General features: G+C 47.3%; 1 protein-coding gene across 1 annotated transcript; it reads left to right on the top strand.

Moving 5' to 3' along the window:
* The first annotated feature begins 5533 nt into the window (after positions 1-5533).
* Positions 5534-9436, top strand: CUNH16orf54 (chromosome unknown C16orf54 homolog). The gene is made up of 2 exons (XM_027404585.2): positions 5534-5730; positions 7329-9436. Exon 2 carries the CDS (start codon positions 7382-7384, stop codon positions 8057-8059), a length of 678 nt encoding a protein of 225 aa, XP_027260386.1. The 5' UTR covers positions 5534-5730; positions 7329-7381; the 3' UTR covers positions 8060-9436.
* Positions 9437-22572: the final 13136 nt, after the last annotated feature.

Genomic DNA, 22572 nt, shown 5'->3' with positions numbered 1-22572 from the left:
AGCTAGTGAGAGATCACTGACTCTGGACTACAGCTGCAGAACCTGCATAGGACTGAACTAGACCGTCTGAATGCAGGTGGCAGTGGGAGGACTGGGAAGTTTATGAGGCCACTGGCAGTAGGTCCAGGATCTTTCCCTAGTACATGAACTGGCTTTTTGGAACCCATTTCTTATAAAGAGATACCTTGCTCAGCCAAGACACAGTGGGGAGGGCCTTGGTCTGGCCTCATTGTAATGATGGAACAGACTTGGTATGGTAGGCCATACCCTCTTTGAGGAACAAATGGGGGGTGGGGTGAGGGGAAGGTGTGGGAGTAGGATGAGAGGAAGGAGAACTGGGATTAACATGTAAAATTAAAAAGTAAAAATAAAATAAAGTAAAAAAGTTTCCCTTTACAAGAGTTGCTGTGGTCATGGTGTCTCTTTATAGCAACAGAACACTGATAAAGACAAAGTCCATTGTGGGCCACATAGCAGGAACTTGTTTCAAAAGAGGAGGGGTGGCAAATACTGTATATCCAGTCGGTTAGTAAAGTTCAAGCTACTGTGGATGGGTAAGTACGCATGTAAGGAAGCCAAACCATGGATTCGGAGACTGAATGTGGGGTCACAGTACAAATACCGAACTAAAGGTGAGAGAGCTGGTTTAGGGACAGATTATAAAGGATCTGTGTGCTAAGAGGAGAGATTGAACTCCATCTTGTTGGCAGCAATGAATCCTCATTTTAAAGCAAGGAGAGAATGAATGGGGCTAGATCGATATTTTAAAAGTTTTATCATATGTATTTATTCTTGTGCATGGGTGCTCACGTGCCATGGCACACACATAGAAGTCAGTGGACAGCTTGGGAGAGTTAATTCTCTCCTTCCACCATGTGGGCCCTGGGGATGGAACTCGGGTTATCAGGCTTGGTGGCACATGCCTTTACTCACTGAGTCATCTCTCTGTCCCCAGATCTATCTAAAAAGATGTCCTTGGAAAAGGTCAAGATGGCAAAGAAAGAAGAGAGAACGGAGCACATAGGGAGCAGTGGAAACAGACAGGAGAAGAGGGGCACTACTATGAGTAGTTCATGTCGCCACCCACACCAGGAGACTGATGGAGAAGATGGAGAGGTTGGATGTCTTTCATAGTTCTGTCCTTGCAAACTACACAGGTCACAACGCTGCCAATTCAAATAAACAGCAAGAACGGGCTTAGAGAGAGGAAATGGCGAGTCTTTCCAACAACCTTTTATGATGAAATATTACACGAACATAGAAAAGCACACAAAAAGAAATGGATTGCATGATAAGTAATAAAGCTATTTTTAAATTTTTATTGACTGTATCTGCCTGTGACCATGTGTGTCCCCATGTGTGTGCACAAGGAGGTCAGAGAACAGCTTCTGGGAACTGGTTCTCTCCTTCTGTCACGATTTCTGGGATCAAGCTCAGATAGTCAGGCTTAGCGGCAAGTGCCTTTGCATGCTGAGCCATTTCACTGGCCCTCTTCCTGCCTCTTTATTTTGAGTTACCTGTGGGATATAACTGGAAATTCTGGTCTGGAGCCTAGGAAAGATGCCACGGACCACATGCCCCATCTGGCAGAAAAAGTCCTAGGATTGCATATATTAGCACTTATGCACTTAAATTCAGAGCCAGAGGTATTTAGAGAGATGGCTCAGACCACGTGTTGCCCTTGCAGAGGACCCATTTTGGTTCCCTGTATGCACATGGTGGGTCACAAACACCTACATCTCTACTTCCAGAGGTTCTGATGCCTTCTTTTGACCTCCATGGCACCAGGCATGCACTTGGTACACCTAAATACATACCGGTCAGACACTCACACCATAAGATAAACAAATCCCAAAATATTAATACAGAGTACATGCCTGTAATGCCAGCACTTGACAGGTGGCAGCAGAAGGATCAGGAGTTCAAGTCCTTCTGGTTATGTAGCTAGTTTGAAACTAGCTTGTTCTATATTAGTGTACGTGCACACACACACACACACACACACACACACACACACACACACACACACACACCTCCAAAATGAACTAATGAAAATCTCAGAAACTCAGTTCAAACTACTTAGCAAAAGGGAAGTGTGTTACTAGAAGGAACTCAAAGGCAGGATTCCAGATGTCAAAAGGAACCTGGAACTCATGTTCAGTGTCATGAACACCCCCAGTACTCTTCTATGAACCCCCAACTCTTCTACTTCTCTGCCCACAAATGCAAGACAGGGCCACCAGTGGTTGCCAGCTTTTACATATAACACATTTGCTCCCTCAGAGAGCCATTAGTTTCACTTCTAAATTCCAAGGACATCTGGGACATAGCTCAGTGGTAGAATGCTGGCCAAGCATGTGCAAGTCCTTGGATTTTGTCTGCAAGACTAGAAGGAGAAAGTTTTGTTAAAGGTGAGTGTGGTAGCGTGGACCTACAATTAGCCCTTGAAAGGGAAGGCGAAAGAACTGCACATCTGACGCCAGCTAGTGCTTCACAGAGACACTGTTTGAAAGAATAGAAACACTCCATCAAGATGGAAGTGTCTGCCAGGTGTTGGTGGCACACACCTTCAATTCCAGCACTCAGGAGGTAGAGTCAGACCTTTGCGAGTTCAAGGCTGGCCAGGGCTACACAGAGAAACCCCCGTCTCAAAAACTGAATTGTTCAACTCAGAAGAAAAGAAACTGGAAGCTAAAGATGCCATGCAGTGAAACAGCACCCATTCAGAAAGACATCTCCTCAAAGAGACGAGAAAACTGGGATAATGGTCAAGTCCTAGGAGAGCTAGCTGCATCACTTGTTGTCCAGTCTCTGTGTGATGGGAAAGTATAGGGATTACCTGAAGTCCTGGATAAAGTAATCTATGAGCCTGGACCATCTCAGCTAGCAGCTTTGAAATTGTTCTGGATGTAGAATTTTGAGGAAACTGCAACAGAGGCATTCTGAGAGGCTAGATTACCTGGGCTGTTTGTCTTCATTGGAGCCTAGTCCTTTTTTTTTTTTTTTTTTTTTTTTTTTGTCTGAAAACACACAGACCAGAATTTCCAGTTATATCCCACAGGTAACTCAAAATAAAGAGGAAGCGGGCCAGTGAAATGGCTTAGCATGCAAAGGCACTTGCCACTAAACCTGACTATCTGAGCTTGATCCCAGAAATCGTGACTACTTTTTATTACTTTTTTAAATCTTTTTTTTTTATTTTTTACATTCCAATCCCAGTTCCTCTCCCTCTCCTTCCTACCATCCTATCTGCTCCTCAGAGAGGGGAAAGCCTCTCCTAGGATGTCAACTAAGTCTGTCCCATCACCATGTTGAAGCAGGACCAAAGCACCCTTCCCCACCCATGTCTAGGCTGAGCAAGGTATCTCTCCATAGAGAATGGGCTCCAAAAAACCAGTTTATGCATTAGAGTTAGATCTTGGTCCCACTGCCAGTGGCCTCATATACTGCCCAAGCCACACCATTGTCACCTGTGTTCAGGGGTCCTAGCTCAGTCCTATGCCAGTTCCCCAGTTGACAGTGTGGAGTCAGTAATCTCTCACTAGCTCTGGTCAGCTGATTCTGTGGGTTTCCCCATAGTGGTCTTGACTTCTTTGTTCATATTATTGCTCCTCCCTCACTCCGATTGTACTCCGGGATGTGAACACACAAACCTTTAAAGGTAACATACATGTCTGTATCGACACAGTGCGGAATGTATCATGTGCACAAGCCAGCTGAAGATGATTTTTTGTTCTATGTTTGAGCAGGTAAAAGGCATCTGTCATCTTTATAAGTCTGTTTGGACTGTATAACCTCTATCCATGCCATATGAAAGGATGACATGTAATAGTAAGTCATGAGCACTGCAGTCAACAAGATTTATCTTGTCTCATCCAGTCTCAGAGCTGTTCCCATGACTAGGGATCAGCATGCACATCATGTGTCCTGTAGTCTTTCTTGGCCTTTTTCCTCCATGCCTATAGCCAAGATTTTCAGGAGGTCTCCCCCAGTCAAATCTGATCTTCATGAATTTTAAAGGAATCCATAGTTTTTCCTGTTTCCTATGGAAACAAAAGCACAACCTCTCCACCAATGCAACACGCTTTCTGATTTCCATTATTAAGCTAAGACTTTCTTAAAATATATAGATCGTTTAATTTAGCAGTTTCCACAATCCAATATCTCTCAGCAGTTATTGTTTTTGTTTATTAGCATTTTAAAATTGGAATGTTGGTGCTGTAGAACTGTGGTAAAGTGCTTGCCTAGCATGAGAACTACAAACAAACACCCCCTCTCCCCAAAAAAAGAAAGAAGAGAAGAACGAAGGGGGGAAAGACTGAGAGATGGCTCAGTCAGGAAGTGCTGCTTGACAAGCATGAGGACCTGAGCTCAGGTCTTGGTGCCCACTTTAAAAAGCGGGGCACAAGCCGGGCGTTGGTGGCGCATGCCTTTAATCCCAGCACTCGGGAGGCAGAGGCAGGCGGATCTCTGTGAGTTCAAGACCAGCCTGGTCTACAAGAGCTAGTTCCACGACAGCCTCCAAAGCCACAGAGAAACCCTGTCTCAAAAAACAAAAAAACAAACAAACAAAGAAACAAAAAAGTGGGGCATAGCAATGCACACCTGTAATCTCAGGCTGGGGGAGCAGAGAGGATCTTTGGTGCTCACTGGACAACCAGTTTTGAAGAATCAGCTAGCTTAGTGTTCAGAAAGGGAGAGAGAGGTGGGGGGGGAGAGAGAGACTGTGTCTTTAAAAAGCAAGCTGGGAGCTGGAAAGTTGGCTCAGTAGTTAAGAGCATTTGATGCTCTTGCAGAGGACATGGGTTCAATTCCTAGCACCTACAAAGTAGCTCACAGCTGTCTGTCACTCAACTTCCAAAAGATCTGATGTTCTTTTCCGGCCTCCTTGAACACCAGGCATGCTTATGGCGCACATACATGCAGGTGAAAAAAAAAAAAACACCCAAATACATAAAATAAAAAATAGGGTGAAAACTAAATAGACATGACATAGACCCCTGGTCTTCACACACACATGCAAACGCTACAAACTGAAATTCAAAGATGGCTTAAGCAATGCCAGTTAATAGTTATTCTCATAGCATTTACACAGTATTAGGTATCTGAAGTAATGGAGAAACGAGACCAGGCATGGTGGCTCAGGACTGAAATCCCAGCTCTCAGAAGGCCAAAGCATGAGATTCAAGGCCAACCTGGGCCTGTCTCAAACGAAACAAAACAAAACAAAACAAAACAAAACGGGAAGTATGAAGGCAGCTGGATGAAGTAAGAGTGGTGCAGGGGGCTAGGTGGCAGCAGAGGCTTGCAGAGGCCCCGCTAGGGACAGGAACTGTGCACCCTCCCAGGAGCAGGCCGCAGGATGCACCACAGTGCTCTGGGAGGAGCTGAGCCGGTCTCTAGTGTTCGCCACCTCTGGGTGAATGTGCGGGCTCCGGGGTTGGCTATGGGGTGAGACTGACTTTAGAGCAGCTGCTCATTACGGCTCCACCTTACTCAGGAAGTGCTTCTTCACCACACTGACCACATCCCCAGGTTGCCTTGGAAACACTCTATGGGGGCAGGAAGAGTTGGGGCACAGTCACCCAGCAACAGGTGGTAGCCTCCCTTCCGCCTTCTTCTGAGGCCAGCCCTCCAGGGCCTTTCAGATAGCTACACACACCCTCCCAGCATGCACTCGGAAGAACGGCTCTGAAGACAGAGAAATTCAAGATCCAGTCAAGGTGAAAGGTGAGGTGAGGGGTTCAGAAGCAGCTGCAAATGGGGGGCTTGTGGCAGAGATGTGGACAAGTGGCAACAAGAGAGGCAAACGGGCTAGTGACTGGGCAGAGCTGGACAAGTTGGATAGGTGCCCAGGTCACAGACCTGGTACAGCCAAAAGCACAACAGAGCCAACAGCTGGGTCACCCTTTAGAGGGTTGGTAAGGTGACTGAAGAGGGGGTAACATAGGAGAGTACAACATGGGAGGTTTTCTCTCATTCCTGTCACCCCACTTCTTGAGACTGACAGCTGTAGACCTTGATCTGCCGTCCGGGGGCCTAGGAGGGGAAGTGAGGCCTGTGACTGTGTAGTGGCGCCTCAGCGGCTTCTTCTCTAGCTTCCCCTGGCTTGCTCTTGTCCTCTCTGGGTCCCCTTTGCTCCTCTCTGGTTTTGCCACCCATCCTCAATAAGCCAATTAGAGGAGACAAAATGACAGTGGGAAGCAGAAAGGAGACTTATTCAATGTGGCCACACTCTGGGGAGTGCGGCAAAGAGAGCTGGCGGGCGCTCATAGCGTGTACACACACACACACACACACACACACACACACACACACACACACACACACTCACACACATACACACACACTCTCACACACATACACACACACTCTCACACATACATACACTCTCACACACACTCATACACTCACACTCACATACATACTCACACTCTCACATACACACACACACACACACTCTCTCACACACATACACACACTCACACTCTCTCACACACACACTCACACTCTCACACATACATACACTCTCACACACACTCATACACTCACACTCACATACATACTCACACTCTGACATACACACACACACACTCTCACACACAGTCACACAGTCACACTCTCACATACACATTCACACATATACACACTCTCACACACTCACAGACATGCACACACTCACACTCACACACATACACACTCACACATGCACACACTCACACTCTCTCTCACACACACATACACACTCACACACAGTCACACACTCACGCTCTCTCTCACACACACTCACACACACACACTCACACATACACACACACTCACACTCTCTCACACACACACTCACACTCTCACACACACACTCACACTCTCACACATACATACACTTTCACACACACTCACACTCACATACATACTCACACTCTGACATACACACACACACACACACACACTCTCACACTCAGTCACAAAGTCACACTCTCACATACACATTCACACATATACACACTCTCACACACATACACACTCACACATGCACACACTCACACTCTCTCTCTCTCACACACACACACACATACACACTCACACACAGTCACACACTCACGCTCTCTCACACACACAAACACTCACACATACACACACTTACACACACAGTCTGTCTCTGAGGTCCTGAAGTGAAATTACAGTATAAGGCAAATGATTTGCAGTCCGAGTCAAGATGTGGTCCACCCACTGTCTGATCTTGTGAAGTGGTCAAGTTGTTAGAACGGTGTTGAATCTCTTTCCAGGACACAGGGTCCCCTCTCACTGGCTCCCTTTCCTTCTCTTAGCGGAGACATTCCCTGCTTCACCTGTTGTCCCTCCTCATCATTGAGTCTCCCAGATGCCTTCAACTCCTGGGCAGCCCTCAGGGCACACGGAGGGGGTCCCGGAGCCTACAGCGGAGGCAGCCATGTGGGCAGCATTCCCCTGTGGCCCTTGTATTCCCATCATGCTGGGCTTGGCCTCTCTCACAGCCTTCTTCATCATAACTACTGCGGTACTGGCTGAACGCCTGTTCCGCCGCCCACACCCAGACTCCAGCAAGCATGCGCCCACCCTCGTATGGCGTCCTGGAGGAGAACTGTGGATTGAGCCCACAAGCAGTGCCCGGGAGCGCTCTGAGGACTGGTATGGCTCCTCCATACCCCTGCTGATGGACAGGGCTCCAGACCCCCCAACTCCTGGGGGAACATTGGAGGGCAGAGCAACTGCTCCACCAGCCCCTTCAATCCCACACTCTTCTCCCAGCTCCTTAGTTCCCCAGACCCCACCAGAAGTCCCAGCCCAGAGCACCTTCTGGAGGCCTCAAGCCCAAGAGGAGAGGCTCCATGCCACAGGCCTAGTGAGCTGGGTCGAGCCTGACATGAGTCAAGAGGCTGGAATGCAGGTTGGGAGCCCCAAGTCCTGGAGGATGAGGCAGGGGAGCCTTGAACCTGACTGGGGTCTCCAGCCTCGGGTCACCCTGGAGCAGATCTCTGCGTTCTGGAAAAGGGAAGGCAGGACCAGTGTCGGCTTCTGAATCCTCAGAGCCTGTAAGACTAGCCTCCCATCTCAGATGAGCTGAAAGGAGTCAGCTGCAGCTTCAGGCCTGGACACCACTCTGGATGTTTCTCTAGGCCCTGCCTAGAGTCTAGGGACTTTTGTGTGGAAATTTCTATCTTTGGCACCTGGCTGGTGGGCAGGCTGAGAGTGGGGACAGCCTGTGCACTGTGGCTTGCACTAAAGTTCAGCTTTGGTTAAACTGTCCGGGTTGTGGGCCAGAAGGCTTCAAGATGGCATGTCAGGATACAAATTTACCTAAGACACCATGTCATCATGAAGAGGTCCTGTGTGGGATGCTGAGCAACAGTGAGGAACAGATGATTATGTGTCAATCACGTGGGCAGGAGATGGCAGGAATCTTGCTCTCCAGAGACACTGACCCTATCTGTGCCCGGACACTCTCACCGACCACTGTGAGGCCCTCCAGCAAAATAGAGACCAAGCCCAGGAGGAGTCTTTGACTGTATACAAACATTGGCTTTATCACATGGAGTTTGCTAAGCCAAGCTGGAGAGGCCGTCTCTTGACTGGAACTGGGCCATACTCAAAATGCATCAACAGGCTGCTCTGTCCATTGGCTTATGGCTGCACACATCCTAGAACACAGAGCTTTATTATTCGATGTTAAGGAAAGCCTGGGCTAAAAAGAACTAAATTCATTCCAATATGGAAATGAAGACTGTCGAAGAGAAGGAAAACTCCCCAAAGTCTGCCACCCATCCCCAGCTTGCTGGAGTGGCCCAAAGAAGCAGCTTTACTCCAAGACAGACTTACTTATAATGACCCATCCCATGGACACAGACCCCCAGATATCTGTGGACTCGAGGAGATAGCAGTAGGAGAGCAATGGAGTTTCCAGTCCCTGAAACTCTGAGCTCCCAAACTTCAGTCAAGAATATGAAGATTTTGCCATATTTGTTTACCTCTTGTATTTGCTTTATATTTTTACTTAAGTTGGTTCACTATTTGCTTAATAAATTTGTTTTAAAAAGGAACTTTGGGGGGTATGGCATCCATAAATGGAAAATCAGTATTACTTGACACAAGTAAAAAAAATAGTATGAAAATCAACTAAGCATGCTGATGGGGGAAGTCCTTCTGTGTATATGTTTGTCTTATTGGTTAATAAATAAAGCACTGTTGGCCAATAGGAAAGCAAGAAAGGTAGGGCTAGGAGTTGAAGAAGAGGATTCTGGGAAATGTAGTAGAGACGGAGTCGCCATGTGATTCCGGGAAGGAGAGGATGCATGCCACCGGCATCCTCAATAAATCTTTATAAAATATATAGATTAATGGTCATGGTTGATAATTAAGACTGAGAAAGTCAGTAAGAAATCCTAGTCATTGGCCAGCAGCAGTGTACCTAATATAAGTCTCTGTGTGTTATTTAGGGGCAGCAGAACTCAGTCGGCTGGAGGAAAGAGTTATCCTTACAGTATGCTAGTGCAGGCCTTTAATCCCAGCACACAGGAAGCTGAGGCAGGTGGATCTCTTTGATTTCCAGACTAGCCAACTGCTACATTGAGACCTGACTCAAAAGAAAACAAAAGCATGAAAATAAATGCAATGTAAACAATGAATTCCTAAGGAGACAGAGTTGCTTACTGGAGACGTTGACCTCAAATTCTGCTCCCAGTTAAAGGAAAAGAGGATGAGCTGGAGGTGGTGGCACATGCCAGAAATTCCAGCACTCTGGAGGCTAAGACAGGAAGATCCCCAGTTCAAGGTCAGGCTAGGCTACTTAGTAAGCTCCTGTCTCAAAGAAAGAAAGGAAGGACAAGAGGGAGGGACAGAGGACAGAAGGGAGGGGAGGGGTTCTCGCTGTGCCTCTGACTCATGAGCTGGGGGAACAGTCATTTCTCATTCGCCATCAGCTAACAGGACTGAATTTTGGGTTCTGCCTGTGATGTGTAAACAGAAGGTACAGGGTTTAGAACTTGCCCATGTGCATTGCAAGAACCCAGAAGAGGCATCTCGGTATAGAGGTCAAATCCAGGTAGGGCTCCTGGATCCTGACCTGACCTTTTATCATCTACTTGGAGACTTTAGAAAAAGTGCTGTGGATTTTTTGTTTTTTTGTTTTGTTTTTGTTTTTTGTTTTTGTTTTTGTTTTTGGTCTCATACTCTATCTGTACAATAAGAGAGTCCAGAGGTAGACAGGAGCTTTGCTGGGAATTCCCAGTTGTGAAGCTGGAGGGGAAGGTCCTATAAATGAAGGGCGGCTGAATGGAAGGATGGATAATCGGATGGAAGGAAAGAGGAGTGGATAAATGGAAAGATGGGTGGGTGGGTGGATAGCTGGATGGGTGGATGGAAGGAAGGATGGATGGATGGGTGAATACAGAGCAGAATGTGTCTTAGTTGGGGTTTCAGTTGCTGTGATAAAACACCGTGCCTGAAAAGCAGCTTGGGATGGAAAGGTGGGCTTGTTTTGCTTACACCTCCAGATCACTGTTTCATCATCAAAGGAAGCCAGGGAAGGAACTCAAACAGGGCAGGAACCTGGTGGCAGGAGTTGATGCAAAGGCCAAGGCAAAAGCTGCTCCCCATGGCTTAACCAACCTGCTTTCTTATAGCACCTAGGACTGCCTATCCAGGGCTGGCCCCACCCACAAAGGGCTGGGCTCTGCCCACACCAATCACTTACTAAGAAAAGAACCACAAGCAGGGTGGTGGTGGCGCACGCCTTTAATCCCAGCATTTGGGAGGCAGAGGCAGGAAGAGCTCTGGGTTCGAGGCCAGCCTGGGCTACACAGAGAAACCCTGTCTCAAAAAACAAACAGAAAGAAACTGGAAACTGATCAATAGATTAAAACCTGCAGCTCTGAGACCAGGCATGTCCCTGTGTCAGCAGTTCCAGTTAGCCAAGCTAGTCACCAGGCTGGGCGGAGGGGACAGCTTGAACGTTTGAGTTGAAGTCTAGTTTGAGCAGGATAATGAAATTCCTTCTCAAAGGAGAAAAAAAACTATGAACTGGAAGAATTTTCCTTCAAGAAGACAGAGGAATTGTGTTAGCACTTTCTTTGTTTTCACCACTTTGAGTGTAGATTTACTAAATAAAAGTGAGAACTCCCAAGAGTGGGGGAGGTCCCAGGGGAGGAATACCAGTTTGGTATATTTTTAAAATTAATTTCTTTTTCAGATTTATCTATTTTATTTTTTGTATGAGAGTTTTGCCTGTATCTATGTATCTGCACCACATGTGTGCCTACAGTTGGTTGTGAGCCACCGTGTGGATACTGAGAACTAAACCTGATTTCTCTGCAAGAACAGAAAGTGCTCTTATTTGCTGGGCTATCTCTCTAGCCCTTGTTTGCTTTTTAATACAATGCTGTGTAGTCCTGGCTGGCCTTTACCTACCAATCCCCCTGCCTCATTCTCCCAAATGTTGGCGTTACAGGCACACATGTAACCTGTGGAGGCCAAAAGTTTATGTAAACTATTTTCCTAGATCGCTCTCCATATTATTCAACACCCCACACACTCATACATACATCATGTATGTGAAGGTCACAGGACAGCTCACAGGAGCTGGTTATCTCTTTCCACCCTGTAAATCCTTGAAACTGAACTACGGGATCAGGGCTGGCAGCAGGTGCCTTTGCCCACTGATCCACCTCATTGGTCCACTTTATTTTTTTTAAGTTTTATTTTATGTGTATGGGTGTTCTACCTGCATGTATGCCTGTGTGCCACCTATGTTTAGTGCCCAAGGAGGCTAGAAGAGGGTGTCACATCCCCTAGGACTCAAGTTGGGGATATTGTGACCCACCATCTAGGTGCTAGAAATGGGACCTGGGTCCCCTGGAGGAGCACCCAGTGCTCTTGATCACTGAGTCATCGTCACTTTAGTCCAACCTTTGGCATTTGAGCATGCTGAGTTCACAGTCTTCCTGTCATCTTTCTCACTGAGGCATCTCTCTAGCCTGCCATTAGATGTGTTGACCCCCATCTTGAGACGTTCTCTTCCCTTAGCCTCTGTGATCTATGGTGCCTGTCCCTCCCTCTACCCCCACCCCATGTCTGCTTTCTTAGAGACTCACCTTGAATAGCCCTTCTCTGACTCTGAACACTCGTCCTGGGCAATTTCACCCATGGCTTCAACTTCAGCCGCCTCTTGCCTGAGTGACCCCAGACTCCCTACCTCCAGCTGCGGCAGATATAGCCCCTCTAAATCTATTCTCCCATTATCCTGCAGAAACAATAGTACAGGTTGTAACGGGCTTCATGGTCACCCGAAAGAAAGGCCCTGCTTCCCAGAATCTATTGCAGCTAAGAACGGCCATGTAACTGTGCTAGAATCCAGACATGGTGTGAAATATCACAGATGAGGGCAGTATCTCGGGGACAGCTGAACACTTACAGAGAAAGACCTGGAGGGCCTGTGGACATCACAGCAGGCCTGAATTGCCTGCTTAGTGATATTGCACATTAAAAACTACTGTTTTGTTTTTAGATAAATGACTGCCACTGTGGGTTTTTTAACCTGAAGCAGAACCCGTGCCTCCACTAAAATGCTTCATGTTCCCGCAGCCACTTTCCCTTCCACGAGTGACCATACCCTCGGGTCTCTCTCAGACTCAAGAGCCACCTAGCTACACCTAGTTATTCCCTCACAATTATCTCAGGTGCACTGCTATTCCCACACACACTCAGGGAAGCTTCCTTCATGCCCCACCCACCAGCCCAACCATTCCAGCTAGCCCATATTCCACCTACTTCCTTCCCTACCAGCCCCCTGGTCTCCTTCCTGTCTCCTTCCATTTTTCACATTGAATCTTGCCTTAGTCTCTTGTCTTATTGCTGTAACAAAATTCCAGACAGAAGCTACTTAAGAAAGGGTTCATTTTGGCTCCAAATTTGAGGGTTCCCTCCATGGAAGGGAAAGTGTGGCCTCAGGAGGTGAAGCAACTGCTCACATTCAAACCATAATCAGTGTAGTTGTTTGAATGAGAACCCCCCTCCCCCGTGCCGTGGGCTCACTTTTTAAATGTTTTGTTCCTAGGAAGTGGACTGTTTAGGAAGGATTCAGAAGTGTGGCCTTGTTGGAGGAAGTGTGTCACTGGGGATGGGTGATAAGATTTCAAAAGCCCATGCCATCCCCAGTTTCTCTCTCTCTCTCTCTCTCTCTCTCTCTCTCTCTCTCTCTCTCTCTCTCTCTCTCTCTCTGTGTGTGTGTGTGTGTGTGTTTCTCCCTCCCTCCCTCCCTCTCTCTCCAGTTTTTAGATCAGAGGTCAGCTCGCAGCTGCTGCTCCAGCACATGCCTGACGGCCTGCCACCATGCCCCCTGCCATCACGGTCATGGCTCACCCTTGGAAACTGTAAACAAGCCCCCAATTTAGATGCTTTCTTTTATAAGTTGCCTTGGACATGGTCACAGCCATGGAACAGTGACCGAGACAGTGGGAAAGCAGGAGTCAACCAGTGAAAGCAGTTGCTCAGTTCACGTTCCCCTTTTCATTCAGCCCAGGTACGGTCCACAGCTAGGGTGTGTCATCCTACCACACGTAACCTAATTAGAAACCCCACTATAGACATGCCCAGATGTTTGTCTTCCAGGTGGGTCTAGATCCTGTCAAGTGATCAGTGTTCACCACTGCATGTCCTGTAGTAGGAGACCAGCTACAGAACACTGCATCTGGCTTGGATTCCCCAGTAACTTTTGTTACTGTTACCTTTTGTTTGAAGTGTTTGATCTTATCTGAGTTCTTCCTGAAGAGTTCTGAATCTTTGCAAAACTTAGTTGTGAGAGAACTTGGCAAACCAAGAGGTCTTGTGACTGGAGATTGCTTGGGCAAATGGTTCCTTAAAACAGCTCCAGATAAGAGGTTTTGGAAAGCGGAAATTGCTTGCTAAAAGTATAAATTGTGTAACATAAAAAAAAATAAAAATAAAAAAAACTTTTTGTGAAGCAAGGGGCAGTCAGTTCACCAGAAGCTGGCTCCCCTGCTGTTGTAGCTAACCCTAAAATTCATCCTGGAGGGGCCCTTCTCTTTCACAGACCCTTATAAAACAGTATGCCAACAATGCTCACCTCCTAAATCTCAATAAATACTCCTCCCCCTCTCTGTTTTTTGATGTATGCTCATGTTTGTGTGAATGTGTGCACACATGTGTTTAGATACAAGTGCATGTGTGTCTCTAGGCCAGAGGTTGATGTCTTTCTCAATCTTTTTCCACCTTTGTTTTTTGAGACAGGGTCTCCCCCTGAACCTGAAAATCTCCAATTTGGCTAGGCTGGCCAATGAGCTCCTGGAATCCACTGGTCTCCACTTCCCAATACCCAGATTATAGGCTCATCCTTTATACCCGGCTTTTATGTGGATGTGAGGGATCGGAACGCAGGTCCCCATGCTTGGACAGGACTACGTTACTGAGATCTCCAAACCCTTCTCCTGCTTCTCACAATGTATCCCAGTCTGGCCTCAAACCCTTGACCCTCCTGTCTCCATCTACTGAGTGTCGCCAGAATATAGACATGCACCTGCTCATCTTTCTGATTTGTTTTCTTTCTTTCTTTCTTTCTTTCTTTCTTTCTTTCTTTCTTTCTTCTTCTTCTTCTTCTTCTTCTTCTTCTTCTTCTTCTTCTTCTTCTTCTTCTTCTTTTTTTTTTTTTTGAGACAGGGTTTCTCTGTGTAGCCCTGGCTGTCCTGGAACTCTCAATCTGTAGACCAGGCAGATCTCAAACTCAGAGATCTGCCTGCCTCCCAAGTGCTGGGATTAAAGGCATGTGCCACCACCTCTCGGCCTGATTTTCTAAAAGAAAGACAGAAATATATGTTTAGGTAAAATCAGATAAGACAATTTCTTTCTTTCTTTCTTTCTTTCTTTTTTTCTTTCTTTTTTTTTTTTTTTTTGGTTTTTTGAGACAGGGTTTCTCTGTGCAGAGATAAACTTTTAACAATGGTTTCCCACCTCCCAGCTTCCCAGCTAGACAGGTACAGCAGACAAGTTTTCTCTGTGGCTTTGGAGGCTGTCCTGGAACTATCTCTTGTAGACCAGGCTGGTCTCGAACTCACAGAGATCTGCCTGCCTCTGCCTCCCGAGTGCTGGGATTAAAGGCGTGCGCCACCAACTCCTGGCGATAAAACAATTTCTTAATGTATATAAATCTTTACCTCTAAGATCTAAATGAAATATATCTTGGCCATATTGATCATGTCAGCCATCAACCAAAAGTCCGTTCCACACAGAACTGAACAATTTGTCTGGAAAGTGGGTTGCAGAGTCCATTGTCTTGGTCAGGTCACTGTCCACCACTTTGGCACTATCTACATGTTGAGACAGATAATTCTTCCTTGTGACAAGCCTTCTTGGTATCTCAAAACTGGGAGCCAGTAACATTCCTCTTATCTATGACAATGTGACACTGCCCAGTGTCCCCCCTGGTAGGGGAGGAAGCAAGAGACATTGCTTTAAAGTAGTGGAATACTTTAACCAGTTCATAAAACTTCCTGAACAGCATGCAACTTGCTCAGATGCCAAAATAAGGAAGGTTCTGGAAACTAATACAATGACTGCAATAATAACAATTATTTTAATAGTAGTATTGGTATTGGGGATTGGATCCAAGAAGAAATATTTTTAACAGTTTTATGCTATAAAACAAAATGATTTTAAAAATGGGAAATAGCTGGGCATGGTGGCGGACGCCTTTAATCCCAACACACAGGAGCAAAGGCAGGCAGATTTCTGTGAGTCCAAGGCCAGCCTGGTCTACATAGTAAGTTCCAGGACAGTCAGGGCTACATACTGAGACCCTGTCTCAAAACAAAAACAAAAAGAGAAACAAAAAGCTAATTGATCAATTCATGCAACATAAAGCAGACAGAATTCCCAAAAAGCAAAACCAGAGGAAATGGAGGTGGGGTTGGGCGGGGGGACCAAACAGAGGTCTTTTCTGTGGAGAACCTCTGAGGCAGTAACGATGGTGTGTGTTTGTGCTGTTCACCCCCAGAGTACACTGCAAGACTCTGAGATTTCACTCCCGGATCCTGGGACTCCAGCTTCCAGGCAGAATGGAGCATCAGTGGCTGGATTTCTGCCACCACCACAGTGAAGACACACAATTCAAGAAGCAGCAGACCATCACGAGTGACCAGAGCAGTAACATTCCAGAAAGAAAGTGAACACCTAGGCCTGTGAGGGGCTGCCCAGAGGACTTTCTGAGCTGGAGAGACGGAACTGATAGTCAGGGAACAGCAGCAGAGGCTTCAGCTGCTTCCCCAGAGGACAGAGCTGAGCATCCCGGAGCCCCAGTCTTTACAGGGTTCTTCTCAAGTGCTCAGCAAGGAATCAATAAACATGTGTGTGTGTGCACTCGAACAAGCTACTCAAGGCCAGGGAAAGAGGCACCTGCAGGATCAGCCAGACCAGTGCCAGGACTGACACAAAGCCAGGGCAGCTCCAGCCAGTTAGACACACCCAGAGTTCACAAGATGATGGCTAGACTATTCAGGAAGGCCTTGCCTCAATGGTGGGGATGACTAACCCACGACCAAATACTCTATCTTAAAAATGATCTCAACCATATGCAAAGGTCTGGCATTTATCTGACAAGTAATAAAAGATTAGTAGGCATAAAAAGGCAGGGACGAGACAATATAGAGTGGGGAGAAAATATTTGCAAGCAGCGTTTTGATAAGGGGTCAATATTTACAAAGCATAAGGAACTTGGGCAGAGGATCAGAAGCCATGCTCTTGTTTGCATAGAGTAAAACCCACCAGAAACAACCTGACTCACAGAAGTGCACGGCAGAAGGGCGGACTCCTGGGCTGGAGGTTAGGGAGAGGTGGGGGAAGTGGCCAAAGGGTAGAAGATTGGAGTGAAAAAGAAGCTAGTGTTTTCGGGGAGGTATATGTAGCATATTCAATCATTAGCATTTCATACACTGGCAAAATAGAAAGATGGAAATCATGGGGACGTGGGAAGGAAAAGAGGCCCCTGAGTCTGGGGTAAAATTAGTCACAGAGATGTTTGTCTCCCTACAGAGGTCTCCAGTGAGGATGTTAAAAGCAACTAGCTAGCCAGTCATGGTGACACATACCTTTAGTCTCAGCACTTCAGAGGCAGAGGCCAGCAAATCACTGTGAGTTTGAGGCCAGCTTGCTGTAAATAGTGGGTTTTGGGCCAGCCAGGCCTACATAGTAAGAATTTGTCTCAAACAAAACAAAGTGAAAAAACAAGCCAGGGACCTGTGAAATCACTCACCCACAAAGGGTGCTTACAACAACTCTGACAGTCTGAATTTGACCCTGGGAACCCACATGTTGGGAAATTTTAATTCTTGTTTGAAATGACAGCCTTTGAATAATTGTAACGTAGAAAATCACGAAACTCTATTGAGCCATTGTAAAGACACTGAAGTGAAGTTCTCTCAGGGTCTTAAGACTTAAATGTCCTTTCTTCAGTCTCCTAGTCTCTCTCTCTCTCTCTTAGTCCCTGTCTCTCCGCACTCCCCCTCTCATTCCCAACACAAATGCTTAAATCCATTCAAAACACATATTTATTCCTTATCTTTTTTTTTTTTTTTGAGACAGGGTCTTACTATGTCACCTTGGCTGGCCTCAAACTAATAGAGTTTCCCCTGCCTCTGCCTCCTGAGTGCTGGGATTAAAGGTGTGTGTAACTATATCCACCCTTATCTTAATAAACTTGATAATGTGACTCCATTCTAACTTTTCATGAAATTCATGTCTGTGTTGTAGTCAAGAATCCAACCTTAGGGACTGGAGAGATGGCTCAGCAGGTAAGAGCACTGGGTGCTCCTCCAGAGGACCTGGGTTCAGTTCCCAGCACCCACATGGTTCCTTGCAACTGTCTGTAATTCCAGCTTCAGGGATCTGATGTCTTCATCTGGCCTCCACAGGACCCAGGCATGCACATGGTTCAGATACATACATGTAGTCAAAACACTATTTTTTGTTTATCTTGTTTTTAATTATTGTGTGCGTGCGCGCGTGTGCGTGTGCGCGCGCGTGTGTGCGCGCGCGTGTGTGCATGCATGTGCGTGCGTGCGTGCGTGCGTGCGTGCGTGTGTGTGTGTGTGTGTGTGTGTGTGTGTGTGTGTGTGTGCATGTCACTCGATGTATTTTGTCACAGAGCTACATCCCCACCCCTTGTTGTCTTGACTAGCTTTCCATATACTCCAGGCTGGTCTTGATCCTTTGGCCTCAGCCTTTAACATTCCACCTCGCTGGGCCTGGGCTCACTCTGTAGCACTGGGGAAGGAGGCTGCCTAGCGCCCACCACACTAGAGATCTATGATGATCTCTTCACCCACTGTTCCTGCAAGGGCTGTGCTGGTTTTCTCTGACCAGAGCAGCAAAATGCAAACACAGTCCATACTATCTGGAGAAATCTGCTGTGCACAGGGATAGGTGCAAATTTGCCAACAGTCTGGTGGTTAGATTATCTATAGTTCACAGTTAGGCTCACAGTGCTTCGCTACTTAGGACCTCAGAAAACAGAGCTGCCAAAAAGCAGGGAGATTCTGAAACGTTTGCACACTTTACCTCTGTCAAGAGCTAATGATAGGTAGTGTGTGTCCATATCATCACACGACAGTGAGATCTTTTCTAAGTGCAAAATTGTTTCCAGAAACGTGTTGGTTTGCTAAAAGGTCTTGTTGGTTTTAAATGCCTCCACCCTTCATTGGCCTGGGCACATAAAACCTCCTTTGAAAACTCATGTGTGTGGAGGTGACCCTTCTCAACTAAGTTTGCCCTTTTGTTGACCTGATGGAAGGCCTTCCACTCTGGCCTAACGTAGCTTCAGTTGGTGACCGGATTGAGTGGTAGGACCATAACTAAGAAGATGAAAGTGTAAGGGGCTGGGTAGGATAGGTGGGTGGGTGGGAGGGCAAATGGTGGGCAGGCTGGGTAGCCTCCTGGGAGTCGGGGAGAAGCTGATTGTGGAGGGGCGCAATCAAAGCACCTTGGAACAAGTGTGCAGGAGAATAAATGGAAGAAAATGTCGATGGGTTTGTGAGTGAATGAGTTGCCTCTGAACTTGGGCTTTGCATGCCACCAGGCTACCTTGCACAGTCGAATGAAGATCTGGGGACCAGACTGAGCTGGCAAATAGGTGGAAGAATTCCCATACCTTTCTACTCCCTCCCTGCCCAAGGTCTTTCTGTTTCATTTTGTTCTCAGTTTTGGGTTTTGTTTTTTGATTTTTGGTTTTCTTTTCGACAAGGTCTATGCAGCCCATTTTGGCCTCCAAAACGTGATTCTCCTGCCTATGCTTCTCAAGTGCTGGGATTCCAGGCCTTGCACACTAGGTCTAGCCCTAGCTTTCTCTGAAAGAGGGTCTCAGTCTGCAGCCCAGCTGAACTAGAACTGGCTGTGTAGATTTGACTGGCTTTGAACAGGTAGTCAGTCCTCTGGGCTCTGCCTGGTGAGCGCTGGGAATGAAGGCAAACTGTACCATCATCACCAGCCCAGTCTTGGGGAACAGATAAATGCTGTATTTAATGTTCCGAGCCAACTCGCCTATTGTCTTTTTTGAGTCCCCAGAGCGGGTGGAAATCAAGCCATGTGGTTGCATTGCCCTCTGGTGGTCATCAGGGTATTTGTGTGACTTTTCCTTTTTCATTGTTCTCTGCTCCACCCCAACCCCCATGCTCACTCAGGTAGTCTCCATAAGGACAAATATTTCCGTCTGCTTGCTCGTTGCTTTATATGCAGCATCTAGAATAGTGCCGGCACCCACGGAAAGGAGTGCAGAATGCTCTCAAATGTGTTGATATGTGACCTCCATGGCAGTACTCTTAACTCCATAGGCCTTAGCTTCTGTGTGGGTAAACATGCAGACACCTCATGCCTCCCCATCATTAATGGATGGGAGCTACACATTTGCAGCCAGAGCAGTCAGTCTCTGCCTCTTCCCTTCTCATCCACCAGTCTGCCCTGATGATACCATAGATGATGGCAGTCACCTTCACTCAGCAAGTCGTTTTCGCCATTTGTCAAATGGGCTTCACACTGGGCACGGGGCAGCCTGGAGAGATGCTGTAGCCCTAGTCCCAGGCTGGCCAGAAAACCAACCACCGAGTGGGAAGGGAGACCCCTCTTCTACCGTCTCCTCCCTCCAGCCCCCTGTGCCACACCCAACCTCTCTCTGCCCCCTTAGCCCTCCAAGAGGTTCTAGCCTCTACCCCAGTATTTCTCAACCTTTGGGTCTCTACCCCTTTGAGGGTTGTATATCAGATAATCTTCACATCAGATATTTACCCAGCGATTCATAACAGTAGCAGAATTACAGTTATGAAGTAGCAGTGAAAATAACTTTATGATCGGAAGTCACCACAATGTGAGGTACTGTATTTAAGGACCACCGCATTAGGAAGGTTGAGAGCCACGGCTCTACCCACACTGGAGCCTGTTCCACTAGCAAAACCCACACTCAAGCCTTCCCAGGCAGTTTCCTCCCGGCACCCTGCCCCTCTCCAAATGCATCTTTCTTCGGAGGACTCTGCACTGAAAATAGGTTTATCTCATTTTCTAGCTTGAATCTGATTGTTGTTGGGCACAGTCCAAAGCCTCTGACCTACCATTTTGTGGTCTGGAGCCAGCCCATCCCCTAGTCATCTCGTTTTCCAGGGCCCAGCTTCAATTATGTCAGCGCACACTGCAGGCCATTACTTCCTCTGGGCCTCTGCCTGGAAATCGACACCCCCTCTCTCTGCTTTGGCTTGCCTGGACTCTATTTGCTTTCCTCTGGTAATGGAATCCCTTCCCAGTTCACAGATCCAGAGAATCCTGGGAGGGCTATTCATTTCTGGGTTCAAAATTGAGCTTAAAATTCGGCCTGACAGAGTTCATTAAAAATAATAAGAACTGCAACACTAGCCAGGCAGAGTGACTTATGCTGGTATCCTAACACTCGGGAGGTGAAGGTTTAGGGATCAGTAGCTCAAGACATGCTTTGGCTGCATAGTGAGTTCCAGGACAGCCTGAAATACATGAGCTTGCATTTAAAAGCAAACTCAAAACAGCAAAGCTGGGGATATGACATGTGGCGGACGTGATGTGCCGCCCTTGGGTACAGCCTCTGTCTGTTCAAGCCTCACTGGCCAGTTTTTTATTCTGGAGCATGAGTTAGGGTCTCCTAATACACATTCCTCACTGATGTCCCTCTCAGGGTCTAATTTCACTCAGGATTCCAGATTTGGGGCTTTCTGAGAGCGTCCCTGGGCCCACATTTCCTGCAATGGGGACTTGCAGTGCCCAGTTCTCCCTCTTCAAAAGCGAGGAAGGGGTTGGGGGTCTCGAAGACCTGAGGGGTCTGGAGTTGGACCACCTTGCCAGTAGTGTGGCTATGCTACCCCTGGGGAAAGATCAGGGCCCAGGAGGGGGTCAGAGACAATAAGTGATGTGTCCATGAGAACAGCCCTGTCAGTCCAGAGCAGCAGCCAGCTCTGTCCATTATCTCTGCCAAGAAACTCTGGGCCTCCTGATGCCCAGCCTGCCCCAGGGCAGGAGTATGGATGATGCAGGCTTCAATCTACCGGGATTCAGACTGTGATGTGAGCTGAGGGTTCGCTTTTCCACGCCCCCAACGGACACAAGACAGGAAACATTTCTCAGTCAACCTAGGGCCCTTTGAATAGGGTCTTTGTGGGAAAGGGCTGAATTTTTCCTCTCCTTGTGGTAAAGGGTGAGAAGTGTGGGCTCTGAGAGGCAGAGGAACCCCCAGAGGCAACCCTTGGGAAGAGTCACCTCATGGACCACCAACACCTAGGACCGCTCATGGCCATGTTCCTCCTAGAACTGCTTTAGAAACTCCAGGCTTAGGTGAGGTCAGGTTAGTGCCTCAGGTACCAGGCAGGGGAATGTCCCAGGTGAGGGCAAACCTATGTCCCATGCTTTCAAATATAAGCTGTCGCTCCTGGTATAAAAAAGAGAACCACTACACATTCCTACCAGTGTCTTCTTGCTGCGCTCACAGCTTCTAATCTACACATGCAGGGAGGGTTGTTTTAAGTTAGGTGTGGTGGCATGGTCTGAGCAGCTGAGACAGCAGCGCATTTAAAGCCAGAAGTACAAGGCCAGTCTAGGCTACAAGGTGAGGTGGTGGAGGGCGGGGGGGGGGGGTTGTAGGGGGGAGAAGAAGAGAACAGGAAAGAAGACAGAAGGGAGGAAAGAACAAAGGAGCTGAGGATAGAGCTGTGTTAGAGCTCTTGTCCATGGCCGTGGCTCCATCCTCAACACTGCAGAAAGAGCAAAGAGGGCTTTGGGCGGTGCTAGCGGATTGTCTCCTGTCAAATGTCCCCAGCTGCATGCACATATAGGCCATGTGATGTCAGCTGCCAGCTGCTGGAGTTCTGCTATGAAACACCATTTGTTAAGGGGGCAACCTTTGTTTGAAAACAAGTTTACGTCTTAGAATTGGCGCTAATTTCTAGCATTTACTGCCCACTTGCTGTGTGGTAGTTGTCATCAACAGCCCAGTAAGACTGAACATTTATTAGACCTATTTTACAGATG

This window comes from Cricetulus griseus, chromosome 3, assembly GCF_003668045.3.
Source record: "Cricetulus griseus strain 17A/GY chromosome 3, alternate assembly CriGri-PICRH-1.0, whole genome shotgun sequence".
Classification (NCBI taxonomy): domain Eukaryota; kingdom Metazoa; phylum Chordata; class Mammalia; order Rodentia; family Cricetidae; genus Cricetulus; species Cricetulus griseus.
This window is presented reverse-complemented; position numbering and strand designations above follow the sequence as displayed.